The 20,454-nt window shown below is 39.6% G+C and overlaps 1 protein-coding gene across 2 annotated transcripts in view; it reads right to left on the bottom strand.

The window, feature by feature from the left end:
* Positions 1–16,202, bottom strand: part of ADAMTS20 (ADAM metallopeptidase with thrombospondin type 1 motif 20) — an 83,127-nt gene extending 66,925 nt beyond the window's left edge. For both annotated transcript variants that reach the window (XM_085043561.1, XM_085043553.1), the window contains exons 1-4: positions 16,023–16,202; positions 15,345–15,691; positions 3,564–3,726; positions 1,901–2,160 (exon numbers count right to left, since the gene is read on the bottom strand). In XM_085043561.1, coding sequence (XP_084899687.1) covers positions 1,901–2,160; positions 3,564–3,726; positions 15,345–15,691; positions 16,023–16,113 — 861 coding nt within the window. In that variant the 5' untranslated portion in view covers positions 16,114–16,202. The remainder of the gene's footprint in view (positions 1–1,900; positions 2,161–3,563; positions 3,727–15,344; positions 15,692–16,022) is intronic.
* Between the last annotated feature and the right edge of the window lie 4,252 nt (positions 16,203–20,454).

Genomic DNA, 20,454 nt, shown 5'->3' on the forward strand with positions numbered 1-20,454 from the left:
TGTCTTTCAACACAAAGTTTTTCATAAAATCCTATTTCAAAAGTATTCCTTCTATCTTGAAGTACATTTTTCAATCAGAATGGTAAGTATTTCCAAGACATAATGTAAATAATGTGAATACTCATATTGCCAACATTTATGCAGTTTTAAAGAAATGAGAAAATGCATTCCAGTTCCAGTTCAATGGGATTACTTGCATGCTGAGAGCTAAGCCTTTTCAGGTTGAATTGGATGAGTGACAAGACACTTAAAACCCTAAAAATATTTAGCAGTATATTTTACTTCTTATTTTCCACTCATAAAACAGCAGCAAGTTTACTTTGGTGGCTTTGTTGATGCTAAAAAAAGCCCCAAAGAAACTAAAAGAAAAATGGGCCAGGATTTCAAAGGTTCTTCTGGGAGCTAGATGTCTAAGTTTCATTTAAATTTAATGCGATTTATAGGCTTAAAGTTTTTAGGTTTCTTTAAAATTTAAGCCAGAACTGAATAACCTTAAAAGTTTCAGAATTATTACAAGAGTAATGTACAATGCTTGATTCACTTAGAAGGCCAGCAACCTGACGATTTCTGATAACAGAAGAAGTTGCCTGACCAGACACAAGTACCAGTTAAATTTAATAATCAAAGCTATCTGCAAAATGGCAGAAAGGATAAAATTTAAAAGTTTAATTTCTTACCTTTATGGGAAATCAATGAAGACTAATAATGGTTCTATTTCAAATACTAAGTGGCTGTGGGTCAAGAAATGACCCTCCAGCATAGTGACAAATTCTAATGCAGATTACATAGCAAAGAATGGTAGTCATTTGTTTTCCTATGCTTCACAATTTTTTTCACTAGTTTACTGAATGGCGAAGGAGAGAGTTAAGGCTGTATATTCATATGTATTATTTGATTTGTTTGACAAATCATATATATGTCAAGACAGGGCTGGACCAGATGACTTCCAATTGTTCTGTGATTCCAAGACATTGCTGAAATGCTTCAAGGAGAGGGGATATGAGCTGCAGTATGTATTCTTTGGGGGAAATGGGGGTAGGGGAAGAAGGGTGTGTGGAATTAACTGAACTTTAAAGAAAATCTTTTAAAATTAAGATCTGAATTCATGTTTTTTATATCTGTATTTATAAAAGCTCAACATCGCTAAAAATAACATCTTAAAAAACTTTTGTTTCAGGATTACCTTCTGCAAATATAAATATAATTGGAATAAGAGCTGCCAAAAGACGCAAGGTATACATCTTAGATGTTTTAATTTGCTAGCCCCCAAGCTAGATGCAGTTTCATACAGATAAAGCTTCCTGAATAAATGTAAGGACAGAAATCTAGAAATTATTACAATGCAGAATATGTTAGCATGCCTTTTCCTAACAGATGGTTCAACAGGTGTCATGGTAAACTTTTTGAATTTAGAGCTTACTGTACTATATTCTGAATCAATACAAGTAATGAATTCTGGTTCAGGAAAGAATTTACCATATAAAGATCACAAATAAATGATACCAACTCAAAGTCTGACCCATATTAATCTTAAATTTCTTGAAAATTTGAAGAACTAGGATTACTATAACCAAGCATTTATTTTTTCCACAATGCCATTTAACATCTGTCTGCTGTAATTAATCCATATGTTTCACTCACTGAACCTTAAGAATTCTTCTAAAGCAACAGAAAATCAGGAAATGCGTCATATAATTTCACCTACACACCTTACACTGCATTAAACTGAAAAGATCCATAATCTGAAATTTTGGCCCAACTTTTTTTATTTATGTTTATGGAATCTCTCTCTTATTTTTTTTTTAATACAGAATTTGATCAAACCAGAAGACGGAAAAGTTGCAGAAAAGAAAACAGAACAGAAATAATTAAAATTGCTAATACTTAAGAACTTACTTACTATTGACATCAGTGTTAGTACATAGTGCTGCAAATTCTGTCCATGGTGACGAACCATTTTCGTGTCAGCTGTGACCATCACTTCTACATATCTTGGATAGGAAAGAAAACGTTTTTTCCTGGAATGTGGATTGCCACCATCCTCTACAGAGCGGTTATTTAAAGCATACTTTAAACTGAGAGACTTCTGTAAAATGCTGCTCTCTTCATTTAAACTGCTGAAGGTTGGATGTAATAAAGTGCTCTTCTTCAACTCCTTTTCTGTAAAGTAAAAAAAAGATTTACAGTTGAATGCAGTTGCTGAACAGAAAAAGGCAAAAAGGCTGTCGAAAACAGACAAATTTATATTTATGATCTTATTTCCAAGAGAAACAGTGCAAGAACTAAAAAAATAAATAAAATAAATAAAAATGAAACACAGATGACTGCAATAGGAACATCATATGAGATGTCTTGTATATTATTATATAGTTCTATCATAAATGGTCTCTTTGTTACAAATTAGTTAAGAGACAGCAATATTACACAATTCCTAGAATGGTGTAAAATCCAAACAGGAAGGCTGGAAGGAGATAAGCACTACAGCGTAATCAGTACAGCAAAGGAAGCAAGTCAGTTAAACAAAACAAATCTTTACAAGCAAACTATTGGCACCAGCAAAACAAATAAAAACAAACTAGGTCCAGCTCCTGAATTCAAGCATCTACTGACTTTTAAATTCACATAACATTGTATTTAAATAAATATGGAGTTTAACGTAGTATCTACGGAAAAGGAGAATTTAAAAAATAATGGCTCAGAGTATAAAATGCATTTTAAGAATTTTCCAAAGTTAATAACACTAGTCACCCATGCTACACTTTATCTTTGTATTTTTAAACATCTGGACAGTTATTCTTCAAGATGAGCTCCAGCAAAACTTCCCTGCTCAGCCAGGGAACTGATCAAGGAGCTGGTCTTCCATGCTGGCTCATCTCTCAGCACATAGGGATGGCCTATTCCTGAACCTCTAAAATTTCTTTCTTAAATTATGTCCAGCTTTCCTGGACCCCTTTGTTATAAAGGATTGTTTCCCAAGGATACTTTGAACCAGTGCTCCAAACAGGCCAAAGTCCTCCCTCTGAAAGTCCAAGGCAGAGGTTCTGTTGACACCCCTACTTTAACCTTAAACAAAACTAAATATTATTAATATGTAGTGTGAACAAATTATTAAAATACTCCTAAGGACAAACATCTACATTAATGGGCAAGGTTAGATTATAATAAGTTAATAGATACTTCCATTATTATAGAAGACAGATGACATGTATTATCTGCTAGGCTTGCAGTAAGTTCATTATCTTTTGTGAATATATGCAACAACCCCTGTGGATCTACTCTTTCAGTGTTTACACACAGGACAGTGTAGGTATAAAAGCAAATGCACATCAAAGTTCTTGCAATATCATAGATTTTGGGTTTTTTGCATGCACGTTCTGTCCTACTTTTGAATTTGCCACCGTCACAAAACCAAAGGAACATCTGACAAGCCTATGTGAAAGAAATTCATAGGTTCTAATGGAACACTGTGGAGAAAAATTATTTATTAAATTAATTTTTTTTTTTTCTTTAGTACATCTGACATTTGAAAAAAAGACACAATGGAATTTAAAGTATGACTATACCTGAAACTTCACAAGGTTTATGGTATTTCTGATACTTCTTTTTAAGCTCATCATGCCTGTATATAAGATGTGGTTTTTTATGCTCATCTTCATGTTCACCTCCATCCGCTTTCATCAGAGGTTCTAAAATGTATTCACCATCATGTGCCTTAAAGGTGCCCATCTGAGAGTAAGAGAAGTAATTGATTTATTTTCCAATAAACATACTGATATATAAATAATTTCCATTGAAATAAAAACTATTTATGATAATATTTTGAAGTCAATGATCATACATATGCACATGAGACGGGGGAAACTTCAGTGGAAGCTGGAAGGTAAGGCAAGAGAAATTTGCTTTCAGAGACTTGCCTCATCAGAATAACTCAGCTTACTTTGCATATTAACAATGTATCAAAGGTAACCACGGTAAAAGTTATGAAACTAAGAAAATTACAAAAATAAAGAGAAACTAGGTATGACCAAGCAGGACCAGTACGGAGCTGTGCAAAGGAGAGCAGAGACCATCAAGAACTTCAGAATTTGAGTGCTGTCCAAATTCTGGACTGATTTGTTGCCTTCTGTCCTTAGCACAATTTATATAACTTCTTCTAAAATTGCATTTTCCTCACAGATTAGAAACAGTGATAATATGATACTCTTTTAAAAGATTTTTGAAAGGAGTACCAGGAATTCAATTTTGACAACATTAAAAAGTTTTTCTCCTTGATTCCCCCAACACATCCCACATCCCCAGCCATCACAAACACACATGGGTAACTATGTAATGGGAACCAAAGTAACTTGATTACTAACAAAAGCACTGGCACATACACAAAGAACAAAAATTAAGCTCCTTTCCCCTAGCCCCCTGCCCCATAATCCTTTCAATTATGAAATCCTGAAACATTCTTATTTCTCACTGCACTTCTAAACAAATTCATAATTTCCTACGTCTTAAGTACTTCACCTCAGGAGATTATGAGGAGGAAAAAACATGTAAGAATTTCATTTAATTATTTTCAAACTTTTTACAACATTTCACTTCAGACAATTAAGCACATCGAGTAAGTAAGGACACTGCATCCTGATAGATATTTTGCCAGTAAGGCATAAGATTGACCAATAAGATAATATCAATAATCTACATAACATGGTTTAAGAGATTAAGTATTCATGTCAACCTTGAAACTCAGGGTTATAGAGAGAGCAGCAGAGCAGGATAAATGAGAACACAAGCAATAGGGCTTTTTCAAACAACCTACTAAGTCTTTTAAACTACCTTAATGTCCAGGGTATTGTACTGGAGTGATAATATCCCCTTGAATTTGGGATCCTTCTAAGCAGTTATCAGTTGTCTTTGTTTAAGAGTCTGTTAGTCTGACACATGCCTGAAGCCTATCTGCAATCTTGCCTGATACATAACATTATTAAAGCTATTGTCAACACACTGTGGATGGATCCTCTGCACTACCTTTGTCACAGAATGAAAAAAGACACAGTTAAATAGTTTTTTAATTTCAAGACTGTATAACTCGCAGAAGCACTTTTCTCCCTCAGTTTAATTTAAATTCTTTGCAAGTAGTCTTCAAGCTGGATCCTTTATGCACTCAGTTTAGCCTTCTCACATCCAGGGTTTCCAGGGCATGTAATTTATAGAGGACAGCAGATTGAGTGTACCAAGAACACTTGTGTCTCCCTGGAAAGGGCCTCAGGAAAACAGACATGCCACAGCTTGTCAGTTAGTCTTAAGGCACGACCTTTTGGGTAAATGACAGGGACAGACAAGAACCTGTCACTCAGAGACAAAGCATCAATTCTTGCTGTTAAGATTCATGTTTTAATACACATATTATTAAAGTCCCAGTTAACAAAATAGCATAAATCTGACCTCATACTATTTGTGAACACTAACATGCTAATTAATTCTTTTCTCCTGATATACCATAAACCCTATTTCTAAATAATAGATATTTAAAGTATCTTCTAGATTTAAGCAAGAATTTTATTGTTCCTCTTTTATTTCACACATACATTTTAATTCCCTCCTATTCTTTCAAACAGGTAGAGTAGATATTCTGAATTTGTTTCTTTGGTGGCTTTCTCAACAAACAGACTTTTGATTTTACAAAGGAATGGTTTCAGTTATAACACAGAGATTATGAGAACAATACCCCAGAATTAATAAGGAAAGAGTTCATACTACATTTTAAAATAAACTCAACTTCCAGAATATCAGACTTCCATTGGAAAAGATTAACTGCAAGAATAAGGCTATATTATTTTTGTACAATTTCATTCTTAAAAAAGAAAAAAAAAAGCCTCAAGGCAAACCAACCAAAAAACCTCACTCCAAACACTAAGATGTTTTGCACTGAATCTCTTCTCTTTGAAAAATTTGTAGTAACAGACCACAAACTTACAGGCCAAAATGTTAGGACAGACAGCTGGAAGAATAGTGTATCATGATTCATGGTCTCAGAATTATTCTTAGGTTTTTCTTTTAAATCAAAAGATTAACACAAGATGGTACAATCATGTCCTTAAGACTGGAGAGTCCACCTTTACAGATATTTGGGATAACCATTTTAGAAAAATGGAATCAAGCTTCCTCTCTCTTGCTCACTTTTGGTCCACTGATTCTCACCACACAGTATCCCAGGACACATGGCCTGCTTAGATATACAAGAAATAGCCAAGCAAAAATCTGTAACGCAACAAGCTTTCATTCTTTCTTCAATGAATTCTCCCCTCTTCAAGTATGTATGGGTAAAGAAGCAATTACTACCACTGAGCAGTTATGAAGGCCTCCCATCAGTAGTCTATGACAAATTTTTGCACATCTATCTCAGTTGAAAAAACCTCACTGTGTTGTATATCAGAAAGAGCAAAATTTAAGAGATGCAAGCAGTGCTCTATCTTAAGAAAGGTAATTGATATTTGTCATTCAAAGCTCAAGAAGACATTGAACTTGAAGCCATCCATTCCAATCCTTAAATTCACTACAAAAACACATGGTTAGCTCCTCATTTTCCTAATGCATGCAGCTACAAAAATTCAGTCACCAGTTACACTGTCTGTTAATAGCCCTTCAGTCAGGAAAGTGATACTTCATGTGGTGAGATTCTGCTGATACAAGTGAAGCTATTGCTGCATCTTGGATGCCCAAGGAAAAGAGCTGTGAGAATCGAATGAAAAATACTTTTGGTAAAATGAAATAAAGAAAAGTCACTTAGGTGTGCAGAGGCAGGTACTAAAACAGGAGCCCAAGTATTTGTAGGAAATTAAATCAGAAATGAACTGGATTTACTTATCATCTATAGATGCCTCTCAAATAATCTAACAAGAAATCTGCCTGAAACATTCTATTTCTGTTCTCAGATAAAGAGATAAACATACATTTAAAAGATCTCTTCAGCAGAAGAGGAGTACAAAATTGAAAACAGTCTCTTGCACATCATAAATAAGTGGTCCAAAGAGGGAGCATTACCCAGAACTATGCATATGCATAGATTTAAGAAAATAGGAGAAAACCCACATGAGAATGATAATTTATTTTTTGGATTCAAAATATTATGGATGATCTAGGCACTTTATATTACATCAAAGTTCAGGGGATCAACACAGCTTGTCACTATATGGTATGACTTAGTGGTTTAAAGTGGCTTAAAACTGCGTAGTCTTAACCAATATTAACTCTATTGCAAGAATTATAGAAATAAATATTGCAGAATTGTGGTTAAAGAATGTACCATACCCATACACAAATTACATCTTTGTCTATAAAGTTTGTAGAACACATGTAAAAATAAGGTAAATATAGCAAGTTTCAGAAATGAAAAATTAATCTTAATATGACCAACAGCACATTTGGAATGGTTTCATAAAAACTCTAAAAGAACTGAAGTCTGGCTTGACTCTAAACTGGCAGACTCCCTCCCAGGTAAGCTCCACTTCTGTGCTCAAGTACTTCTCATGCCCTGAAGGTATGGCTTCTCAATTCACTTAGAAACCTGTAAGTGGTTTACAGCAAGAAGACTTTAATGGTAAAAGTAAACTACAAAATCCCTTCCTTTTATATTATTCTCTTCCCCTCTCCTATCCCTCCCCCTTTATTCAAAGCTCTTGAATCACATAAGAAGCCCTTCACCTTTTTCCTTCTGCTTCACTGTTACAATATTTGTAATGAAAGACTTAAGACACATTGCTTAATTAAAGAAAAAAGTATTAGAGTGATGATGGTACACTGCCAACACCTGGAAAAAGTATTTCTACTAGAAGGTAATTCAGCTAGAAACACAATAAGAAAGAGTGGTTCAAGCTAGTGTATTAAGATCAGAGCTAATACATAATAAAATCATAAATAATAACACCAGCTAAGCAGCAGGGAAGAAATATCTAGAAATGAGTATTTTCTGGTAGAACACCTTTCTAGAAGTGATTGAAAGCAGCATTACATTTGAAGTTCTTAGAAAGAGAATAAAATGCTGTAAGTTTGTAAAAGGCATCTAATTACTTCTTACAAATTCTTTGATGCTAAGATTGCATGAGCTGACAGCAATCACACCATTAAAAGAATTGATGGGGCATTGGCCTATGCTTGGAGGTGTCCTGATCTGCAAAGACACCTAATAATTGGTTAGATAAAATTCCTTAATTCCAGATTGAAATTTAAGTTCCATGCAAAATGTTTAAAGGGATTTTACCTATTTGTATGTTTAGACCACACCTTACCAATAACCATAGAATAAACCACAGCACTGGATCCAGTGGGCTTACTGCCAAGCTACTTCCACTCAGGAACAAGGAACATTCAGGGGAAAAATTATTCTTGCAGGAAGTATAAAATCCAGCACTAGGTACCCTGAGGATTACTTTGTGAAGCTATTCTATGCAAGAAAGTCTGGCTGAAGTCTGGTGAAAAGTGTATTCCAGGAATTTCTAAATAAAATTTGTAGCAAAACCAGAGGGACTAAACAGCAGACAACTTGTGAGAATGCTTTTTAACAACCTCAAAGCCATCTGGTAAGAGGAGAATCATGGAAATTAGCAAGATTCATTGGAGTGGAAGGAAGAGAAAGGGGTCATTTATTTATTTTACCTTTATATACAATTCACAGTGAACAAGCTAGACAAGTCAACTAAGAATGTGCATAACAACTTTTTTTAATAGATATATACACGGAGATTACATTACAGAAAGGCAGTTATCCTGCAATGCCAGTTGAAACTGGCAAAATAAAATGTATGTATACATAAAGGGATTTTCTTGTTTGTTTAGGGGTTACTTTGGGAGGGAGTAGGTTGTTGGCTTTCAGTTTTGGTTTTTAGGGGATTTGGTTTTTATACCTAAACTATCATCAAGATAAGTTTTCTGACAGAACACAGACCTAGGGGACCTGTACACTTTATCTTGGAAGAAACTTCATCATATCATCTTGCCTGTTTCAGAAAATGTCAAGCAAATTTACACTTGCAACTTATCTCTGTTTAAAGAGAACCTCCTAGTTTTGATGTCTTTAATAGATGCTGAAGCACCTTTTTCTCTCACTGGGAGATGAATAGCTCCATACAGTCCTTTTGACCTCATAAGCACCATCACAGACAGTTATCACTCAAGAGCACACAAGCTATGGCTAGATTTTCACCTTAGTCAGCCACACAGTAACCTACCTTGAGTACTTCTGTCAATATGTGCATTCCCAGAAGGTATTAACTGTTCTCAGTGTCTGGCTTTGCTACCATAATCTTGCCATTTTCTACATGAGGGTACGTCTGAAATGGAATGAGAATTGAGACTATTGCAGATACACTATCTCATGTGGGACGCCTATCTATTCCCCAAAAGTACAAAGTTTCCTGAGATCCATGACAGCTGTTGACTGTCATCTGTGGCTGGAAACGTTAAGTTCAGACAAAAAACATCAACAACAACAACAAAAAACAAACAAACAGAAAAAGCCATCTGTTTGCACACCAGTAATTTAGCTTACCTAGTGACAGTAAAGGGCCATATGTTGTGTACTCTGCCCTCCCCTGACACTCTATCACTCACACTCATGCACAGAAACTTCTGTGTACTTCCTCGAAGTTTAATGAACATGTATGTGTGTGTGTGTGTGTGTGTGTGTGTGTGTGTGCGTGTGTGCGTGTGTGCGTGTGTGTACATACACACAAATGAAAGTAAATCAAAGCTCCTTTGGCTGCCCACAGCATTCCAGCAAATTCACTGTCTCACACAGATCCAAACAATAAAGGTAGCAGTTAAGAACATGCTGCAGCCATCAAAACAATTTATTTGGCAAACAGAACGTGCCCAAGCAGACACCAGGAGGAAGGCAGCTAGACACAGTACATGGGCAGAAGGCAGGCCAGCAATGGCTGAGCACCCTTGACATAAAACACAACACAGGCATGTCCCAGTCTGTCTAAAGGATAAGTCCTGCAGAATTGATGGTGAACAGGTAGACACATACCCAGGCCCTACTGCTAAAACATGTTCTGTGACAGACCTTCAGCTGCACACCCCACAACTCCATGTATTATCTCCGTTTACAACTGCAATTACTACCTGTGTTTGCTGATCTGTGCTGGCCCATATGTGAAGGTATAGCACCTGCAGAAATATTTTCAGGAAAAGCAGAGATGTAAAGAGCCTGAGGAAAACATACTGGAGAAGTTTCAGGGTTTTGGAACAGCTGTAGGGGGGATCTAAATTGTCTTACGATTTTATAACAAGGGAAAAAGAGAGAACATTTTATATTAAACTTGCAAAGCAAGTATTTTTACTTAAAACCACTTTGCGCTGATCAGAGACAGAGCAAATACAAAGGGTTATACTGGAAGCACTGAAATTTTTCCTGCTTTGCAGAGCTGGAGTCTCACCTTATACACGCATATGACAAGAGAAACCAGAACTACTAAATGCAAGTCTTCACATCACCCAGCCAGTAGCAATAAGACTTTGTTTGCTCAAACAAGGATCAACTGCCTTGAGTTGGTATTTTAATAGGATTTTTTCCCTAGCTTATGATGGAATCAGTACATTAGGATAAACTGTGAAACCCAGTGTGTGTCTTATCAATGCTCATGGCGTTAAAAATGTAACCTGAATGCTGAAACTATTGTGCTTTCCAGATTTAGAAAGTAACTTTTTTGAAGTGACACCTTAGAAGTTAAAGCATTAAATTAAATCAAGGTAAGCATATTTTCCAGTTACAAGTGTTAAAGTTTTTTGGAAAAAATAATGTAGTTTCACTCATTGAAGTTGTTAGTACTAAGGAGCCCAAAACCAGGGAGCAAATATCTGGAGTCCGTTACCTGCACTAGATCTCCACAAGAGACTAGATGCTGGCTACAGTAGCAGTAGCTTCTAGCAAGTTTTTGGGCCTTGGATTGTTGGGTTTTTAACGAAATAATTAAAAATCACATTTTTTAAAGACAAATTCCAGGATTGCCTACTTCTCTTCAAAAGGTGCCACTCTACCCCCATCCACAGCAGCATAGAGAGCTGTTTTCAAAACCTCTCAGAAAGGTGATTCACTGACCCGTATTACTAAAAAATAAACACAACCTCCTGTACTGAGGATTGTGAAGATCCACACTTAGGTTCATACTCTTGTCATTCTCCAGACAAAAGTAAGTCTGATGTGCAGTAAGGGAGTGTTACCAAAGGGCTTCCTTGAGCTGCTGAAGAAGAAACTTGTCACACTCCTAAAGCTACACTAGAGGAAAGCAGTCCCGCCTTCCTGAACTACAGGCAGCTGACAGCTGGCAAATCCAGGCAAAAAGAGATTCATATGTACTTTTCTACTCCTAAATTCTGCTAGTCAGTGACCATGTGAAATTGCTCTACACACCAGAGACCATACACCCAAAAGAATGTATTCTCTCCTTCTTTCTTACCTTTTCCTCTCTCACAGTAGTCACATAAAACATCTTTGGCACTTAGGCATTCTTCTAGCTCACAAAAAGTGATTTTAACTATTCTCATCATCAGTCAACACCCTCCTAACCCCTGAGAAAGAATACCAGGCTTGTCAAAAGACTAAACAAACTGTTTTTACAGCATTCATTCAGGATGAAAAAAAATAAATAAAGCTCCTTTGTTTAGACGGGGTCCTGCTAGGAATTGCAGGTGCATTCTAGTTAAAGTATGGAAGCCATAATCATTTCTAAGATACTTCATTCACTGGTATTTGCTTATATTTGTCATTAAATTTGTAAGCTGTATGTTCTCAAAAGTTAAATGACTTTTAAGTGTTTGGGGTTTTACCTCTTTGATTTTGATGTCTGGATAACTTTTGAAAGGTCTCTTTAGACTACATGCATCCAGGGACATCCTGAGCAGATCTCATTTCCCATGTTTGTAGACAGCTATAATTGACTAATGCAGTAAAAGTAAACAAGATAGAACTTAAGAAAATAAAGTGAAATAAAGCATGAAATCTCAAAAACTACTCTAAAGATGCAAGAAATATGCCTGTATGTGATCAGATGTTGAGTTAGGCACCCTGGCCATCACTCCAAATGACCTTCTGCCTTTGATGGATCCCAAAGTTCCCTAATTATACACTCCCTCCTTGCAATTACTACAGACTCCCCGCTGACCTCCTAACCTCCCTGGGCCATTTGCACCCCTGAACCCAGGGCATGCTCTGAAATGTAACACAACAAAACTGCATACAGGGTGTCAGGAGCCATTAAGCAATGCTCCATGGGTACTCTGCATTGTACGTGCTCTTAGCACACACAGGAAAAGGTTTAACTGAGGGTGAAATGGCAAAGCAGAGTGGAGGGGCAGAACACACTTGAAAATGCAAAAAAAGAAAAGGAGAAACTTGAGAAGGAGGAACGAAGCTGCGAATGAATACAGTCAGATCTTGGGGATAGATGCCTACAGGATAAAGTGAACATAAGTACCTGGTTTCACTTCACCTGACTCAGGCACATATCCAGAGCAATTTTAAAAATTCCATTGTTACACCTCCTGTACCTTTATACCTAAGTACAAGTCATTTTTTTCCTCCCTAGCTTTTACAGCATTGGTCAAATATAAGCAATTGTCTTATATATGCAAAGCTGAAAGACAAAATTCTGAACTATTCTAATAGTTCAAAGCAGTATCTTTTTAACTTCCATACACTAAGCTCAAGTTCAACGATCCTACAAAGAGAAAGGACTTTACTTAAAATAAATATAATGCAAGGCTACAGGGCTACTAGTTTGGTTTCTACTGTCTTGCTCATAATAAACAGTATCTTACCTCAGCAGCAGAGTTTAAATGTTTGGATGCGCTCATGAAGCATGGGACTGTTCAGTAAAAGAATAATAACTGACCAATATATTTTTGCAGGTACATTTGTTGAATGCACAAACCCATGAAATTTTAAAAACTTTGAGAATAAAAACATCTTTTTACTAATTTTTGAGGGTAGTCCCATCTAGGAATGCAGAATGCATTCAGAGAGGACAAGATGTCACAGGACAATTCCACCTGGTCTGTGGTTCGCTATTTTCACATCCATTCTTCTCTAAACTCCAAAAAAGTTTTCTCCTTTGGCAGTCACACAAGGGAGAAAACATTTTCTTTGAATCCATGAGGATGAGGAAGAACACCATATTGAAGGTTCTGAGTCAGGTTGGAGGACACTCTGTGCAGTTAAAAGCAAGCAGCTGGCTATGACCACCACACAATCCCTCCCTGGCAAGCTATAAGCATATCCCACAGAAGTGCAACAGCATCCATGGAGTTTCTGCTTCCTCTTCTGAAAACCTCCACCACTGAGGGGAAAGCAGACACAACACTGGCTATGCTGCAAACCCTCCAAGGCTGTGTCTGCCTGGGCACAAGGTGAAATGAGGGGTGAGAGAAGGTCCTGAGAGCACCAGGACAGAAAGGTCTTCGCTGGTGGTTTAGACTGGGCACTCTGTCATCCATGCAACGACTGAGGACATGAAGTACAGCTGGAAGCTACAGTGAAAGTTCACAAGGCTCATCCAGAAGAGGCAAAGGCCTAATTTTAAGGCACTCAGGGATTTCTGACCATACAAATACACAATGATACAGTAATGTACCAGTAAGGAGGAAGGGGGAGAGAAACAAAAAGTGAGACATTCAGCTTGTTACAGGAAAGAAGATGGTCTGGTGATGAAGAATTTGAGAACTGATAAATAAGGTAGTTGAAACAACTTTTAACAGCAGTAAGTACATGTTTTGCGGAAAAGTTATTTTCAATGCACACGGTCCCTTCAAGTAATGCAATGCAATGGTTTACAGGAATAGAATTTAAACAGGCAACAAAGGTTATGAAAGCAGAATTTTTTAAAACTTCTTGTATTTATTCTGCTTAAAGTATGCCACTATTCTCAATGACATGGTATTTGAGCATCTACTGAAACATAGCAGAAATAAAATAAAACCAACCATATCTGTGATCCCTCATCTTTCGTACTCCATCTGTGAGTCAGTAAACAGATCAAGGTATTTGGTAGAGTTTTGAATTGGCTTTTTGATAATGTAGTCAAGAACCAAAAATGGTTGTTCGTAAAGCAAGATACATAGACAAAACTTAGGATGAATACAGAATTACTGTTTTCAAATGCTTGCTTCTCCAGCAATTTCCAAGTATTACCTGAAGTCTACACACATCAACCCAAAGACAAGATGGTATACATCTAAATATCCAAGAAGCACAAGAAGTGTCTGTCTCAAGTAGCAGTTATTTCTGGTTCTCTTTTCCATCATGTTTATCGCCTTCTTTTAATACACACTAAACAGTCCTAAATCCATCCAGCCAATTCCATTCTATTTTCTGTAGGCTACTAGAAAGAGCCTAGTATATGAAGTTGGATTTTTCTGAGGTCTCAAAAATAACAGAGGTCTGAGGTCTCAAAAATCTCTTGCACTTTACTTTCCTGAGTGACTACCAAAAAAGATGGGAAAAACCCCAGCTTAAATTCACAGTAATATTTACAATGCTGCATTTCTACAGTGGGCATGTCACACAACTTTTTCTTGGCATTTCACTAAGCAGCAATGTGATAAAGCACGAGGTACCAGTCTTCAAGCTTCTAGGCACAAAACTATAAAATTTAGCAACACAGTACAACTGTTTCCATAGACAGTTGTGTGATACTATTTCTCCATTATGACTCTGGAAGACATAACAAATGCTATCAAGGGATAAGAACAGAATGCGTATCATTGGAGTTTTGATTTGTTTGCTCAATTCAGTTCTTAAAAGAAGGGTTTCACAGACACTGTCCCACTGAAGTTAGGAAGCTTCCTATTCCCTTTCAAGAGAAATGTGTTTAGAGAGCACACCTACACACTCTTTAGAATATAACATATGTCTACAACATTGCTGAAAGCTGAAGAAGAAATTGATCAACACCAGCTCCTTTCTCATCATCTCAACTACCGTTATTCCCCACTCACATATCTGTTAAACTACAAACACATAACTGATGCCAACTGACAGCATCATTTTATCAAATCAATAGCTTACTGTATTTCTAAGGCATCCTTTTTCCTCCATTATAATGCTCTTGGTGTCATGAGCTACATCAACCAACCGTATTACTGGCCAGCAACAGATCCTTTGAAAGCAGCATTTGTATATCCCACCAGAACAGTATCATCATGACTGCACACTGCTGATGCCAAGATATTTCATGACCAACTACTTGGAGTGACGCCCAAGAATTTCCAACTTAACTCTCCAGCAAAGGCATCGCACTACATTTCTTCCAGCGAGAAGAACATGAATGGAGACAGGAAGCAGTGACCAACATGCTTACCAAGCCACCACAGATGCTGAAGACAGCCATGTGCGCCTCCTGGGCATTGACATGCCCGCGGTAGAAGCAGTGGCGCAAGTCAGCGGAGGACTGCGTCTGCGGGGCCCCGACGTGCACCACCGTGTACTGAGCGGCTACGAAGCCCGCATCAGCGCTCAGGTTGAGCTGGAAGACCTGCCCGTATGCACTGAGTTGGTAATGCGTTCGGAAAGCAGCGGGCTCCAGCGGTGCCTCCAAACTCCTTTTCCTCCTTCTGAAGTGATGCGTGTGCGGGAAAGCTTCTCCAAACTCATTCACTCGGACAGGTGTGATGATTTCATACGAGGAGAGCTGCTTCACTAAGGTCTCTGCAACAGAAGGCAGGAGGCTCAGCCCGACGCAGCAGCACAGCAGCAACCCGTCGCTGGCATCCGCACGGCTCCTGGCACGGCGCTCGTGGCGCCAGCCCGGGGTCCGGTGACAGGCGGGGGCGGGGGGCTGCCGCCAGCACGCCCGGCGAGACCCCGCGGCGGCCGCCCGGCCCCGCCACCCGCCGGCCCGGGGCCGCCCCGCTGCCCCCGGGAGGGAGCGCTCCCCTCTCCCGCCCGCCGGGAAGCGGCGGCTGCCCCGGAGGGCACGGCGCCCGCCGCAGGGCCGGGACCCCCGGGCCGGTCGCCGCTTTTGTTGCCGCTCGCTTACCTTGTCCGGGGTGGAAGCGGACTCCCCACGACGCGGTGACGAGCAGGGAGAGGGGGCACAGTAGATCCGCCAGCCGCCTCGCCCCCCGCATGGCTCGCTCCGCGGCGGCCGTGCCCGCAGCGCCCCCGGGCCGCCGCTGCCTCAGCGCCCGCCGGCGGCCCGGGCCGGCGCCGCGCCGCGCCGCTCCTCCATGCGCCCCGCGCCGCTCCTCGCGTCCCGCCGCCTCCGCGCCCCCGCGGGAAGCCGCCCCGCGCTGCCTCTCCTCCCGCCCCTCGCCTCCGCTCCCCCAGCTCGCTCTCCGCCGCCGGGGTGGGCGAGGGCGGCCCTTCCCCTCCCGTCCGTGCCTCCGCCTCCCGTGCCGCTGCCCCCGCGGCCGGCGGGGCGGTGCGGAGGTGCCCGCTGCCCCCAGGCGGGGCCATCCCCGCACTTCTCAGCGGGCGCAGACCCGGCCCGGCCCGCCCCGGGGCACGAGCAGCTTGGCCAATGGCGGAGGGCAGTCCCGCAGCCCCGCCGCCCCGGGGTGCACAGGGGTGGCCCGGGGGTCTCGGCCCTGTCCCGCAGCCCCTCGCCCCGGGTGCGGGCGGCGTTACCGTATGCGAGAGGTGCCGCTCCAGCAGAAATACGGACTGCCGAGAAGCCTGGCATTCCCACGGGGAACGGCAGAGGCCGCGCCGTGAAATCCACGGGTGTCAGTGTCCCACAGGTTCAGTGTCACCCACACGAGTCCCCGCCGATCACCTCAGCTCTGGGGTGAAGCCGTTTCCCCACGCAGCTTCGAAGGAAGGGGATGTCCAGGCAGAGCCTGACACCGCGGTGTCGACGGACAGGACTTGTTCTAGCTCCGGGTCCCCTTCTTTCGGTTGTTCTGTCTGCTTCTCCCAGCACTCAGGGAGCCCGGCATCCCTCGCGTGGAGCGTGTGGATTATCTGTTTTACTTGAAAGCAGGTTAAGGAGATGATACTTTTCTCCTGAAATGAGGGAATGGGCTAATCGGGCTTTGAGTGAAGCTGTGTTGTACTGGAACAGCCCTCAGTGCTAGTGTAAAATCATACATTCCCTGTCAGAGTCCAGGATCATAGAAGGAATATCTGGGTTGTTCCAATGTGCATTGGTATTCAACCTAATCTTGAGAATATTGAGTCTTGTTGGGAATACTGAATTTCTTCTTGAATACTCAGAAGATGGAAGTGCTCAGATGCACATAAAACTGTTTTCTCTGTGTGGGGTCACTGATAAGCCCAGTCATATGAAAATAAATACTTGAAATCTGAAGAGTTTTGCTAAGTGAAAGCAATCAGAAAGTTTATGTCTCCAAATAACATGAATATCAAAAGAAAATCCAACAAGAAGCCAGAATTCCGAACTATTTCTTTTAAACTGCATCCACTAGAGAAGACGGATCATGATAGGTAAACAAAACTCCAGTTCTGGGTGCAAGAAAAAATAGGAGGTGGGAGGAGAGAGGTCCATTCTCCCCACCACAGAAGTATGAAGATACAAGACTCCTTTCAGTGCCCTTAGATGTTGCAGAAAACACATGGGAAAAGTGGAGTAGAGCAAAAGTAGAGCAAAGTTAAAGGATAAAGGCTTTGATTATATTGGTGTAAAATTGTACAAGCAATAGTAAGACATTAAAATGAGAGGAAAAATTGTTGCACAGGCTTTAGATTTCTCCAGCAAATGAGAATTTTCCCTTTTCTTGGATCTTACTCATTGAAGCAGTAATCACAGTGCATCAAGTTATCTTCTTCTCAGTCAACTTAACTGGTAGTCAGTGATGAAGCAAATGGGCACTACTTCATTAAATGTAAGCAAATATCTGATTCAGATGTGATGTTTCACTTGTTTATGACTTGCAAAATTACTTGTTCTAAAAATAAACAGAAACACTAAGCATCAGGAAAGTCAAAGTTTCAGTGTTCCCAATTCAAGCACAAAGCTTTGTTGTAGACCACTTCAAAACAAATATAGCAAGATGACTCAATTTTTTAAACAATGCATGTATTTTCAGTTTTTTAGGAAAGACAACACCTACTTCAAATGCAAACATTTAAAAAGCAATAAAATTACTTTTATTAAATCATATTTTAATAAAATTGCATGTTTAACTTTCACTGCATTTTTCATGAGAATTGAACACCAGCTCTTCTATGGTAAACATCGAAGGTTTACCTCTCCCTGAAGACCGACTGTTTAAAACAATTTAAAATTGACAACCTTCATTTAGATTGACAGATGTTCCAGTAGCTCCTGTCAGTGCCATGGACAAAAACCAGTGCCAGCTAATCTCCCTCTTTTCCAAATTTGCAACTGAGACAAAAAGTAAATTTCCAAGCATGACTCTGGTGATTCAGGCAATGTGAGGCCTGATTGTTTAACGCCTTTTTATACTTAGCAGCCGCTATTCCTTCAAAAACCGCTGAAGCTCTACAGGTATTAGGCACAAGTCTGATTTTCAAATTCAAGATGGGTTAACTGTGCAGGAGCAAAGGGCAATAAGGTGAGGGGTTAAGGCAGTTCTAGTAGTATTCATGTTACGTGAATGGCTTTGGGCAATAAGCTGCAGTCAGTCATTTGACCTCTACCCATATGGCATCAGTTTGAATCTTGTGAGGAGCAAATACAACTCTGTATATCAAAGGAAGAGGTATATTTCTATTACAAAGAATTATAAGTACATCAGAAAATTCAGAAACTATGGAAATAGTATGTTTGCTACAACTTTTAGACGTAGAAGGGTAGAGACAGGCATAAGGATGAAATGAAGATGAATAATTATGGAATCTGTTCAAAGGAGAAGAACTGCAAAAAACCCAAAATGAAATATTAAAATTAAATTTTAAAAAAGGGGTAAGTTCAGAAACAAGGACACAAAGAGGTTTTGCAGTCTCCATCCCTGTAGATACTCAAAACTCATCTGGTCAGGAAGCCCTGAGCAACCTGAATTAACTTTGTAATTAGTCTGCTTTGAGTAGTAGGTTGGCCTAGGTGACTCCAGAGCTTCCTTCCAGCCCAGATTATTCTATGATTCTATGAAATAAAGCAAAAAAAAAAAAAAAAAAAAAGGTTCTTGGAGAAAGCTGAAAAGACTGAAGTGGAGAAAGAGAAGCAAAGAAACAGAAGAATGGAGACAACAACTGAGAATATTTAATAAGATTTTTCAACGCTAGAAATTTTTGACTGGTAAAGCTTGAGCTAAGGCAGTGGAACTATGCTGGTTTGCATCTGTAAATGCAGTCCTCAGAGATATAATGTATTCTGACTTCATTAAATCTGCATTGACATTAAAGCTTGCTATTGAATACTTGTCTTTAAAATGCCTCCTACATTAGTGCAATAAATCCATCTATTTACAGTATTTCTTCTTTTCACTTATCTCTTTCAGTGGATATGTTTGGAATGAAGTATGTTGAACCAGTTACTTTGCAAGTCAATGAAATAGAAGGATAGTGAAATCACTTGTCTTCTTTGGGGTTTCTCTAGTATTTCATAAACAAAATGAATTGCAATTAGGTCATGATTACTCAAATATTTGCATTGTGCACTTAACATGCTACAGGACATAAGGCTTACCAGCTAAAACACTAGGATTTGTAAAAATGCATACTGAAAAATTAAGACATTTCTTCCTTAGGACCACAGATGAGCTATTAAATCCTTTCACCTGTTTTTGGCTCCGTTTTTTTATTTAAGAGGTCTTTTGTAAGTGGTTTTGTCTAAGAATCACAAAGTGGAAAATAGAGTTATAAAAGTCAGTCATTCAGAAAAGACAAAGACAATATTGCCCAAGTAAGTGAAATTGTTATAAAAAGTAAAACTTATGAACAAATTTTATTTTAAAAAGGAGACTGCATGAAATATATATTTTACTTCTTTATTATTATATCTTGGCATTTTTCTGTTTTGTGAAACACTACTTAAACCAGACCTTCTGGCTCTTATTTACTGGTCTTGTCAGGACACCAAGCACATTACACAAATCTGCCCAGTTTGCAGTCACTTCTCTTATTCATCCACTTGTCTCACCCTTAACCTGACATTTATACCATATGTATATACACACCATGGAGCCACCTGCCCTCCAGCACAGGGTTGAGAGTGGCCTGAGTTCCTGTTGCTCAAGGCTACTGTTGTCAGGAGCAGGCTGGCCTTGTCCAGACTCTGAGCCTTGCAGTGAGCCTGGCTCGATGTCTATCCCATAGCCCTTCCCATCTGTGCCCCACCATGCCTCCTGCACAGCTCCATCTGCAGTGAGCTGTGGGAGCTGGGGTTTTGGAGAGAGGTGTCTGCGTGGGTCAGTCAGTATTCTGTGTGTTGGCAGCTGGGCTGTTCCTGCATGACCAGCCATGTGATTTTGATACACACTGCTAGGGGGGAAAAAAGATAATTTTTTTCTCCACAGTATGTATACATTTCTGCTACTAACTCCATT

Source organism: Lichenostomus cassidix, chromosome 1Aa, assembly GCF_008360975.1.
Source record: "Lichenostomus cassidix isolate B80296 chromosome 1Aa, HeHo_3.0, whole genome shotgun sequence".
NCBI lineage: Eukaryota > Metazoa > Chordata > Aves > Passeriformes > Meliphagidae > Lichenostomus > Lichenostomus cassidix.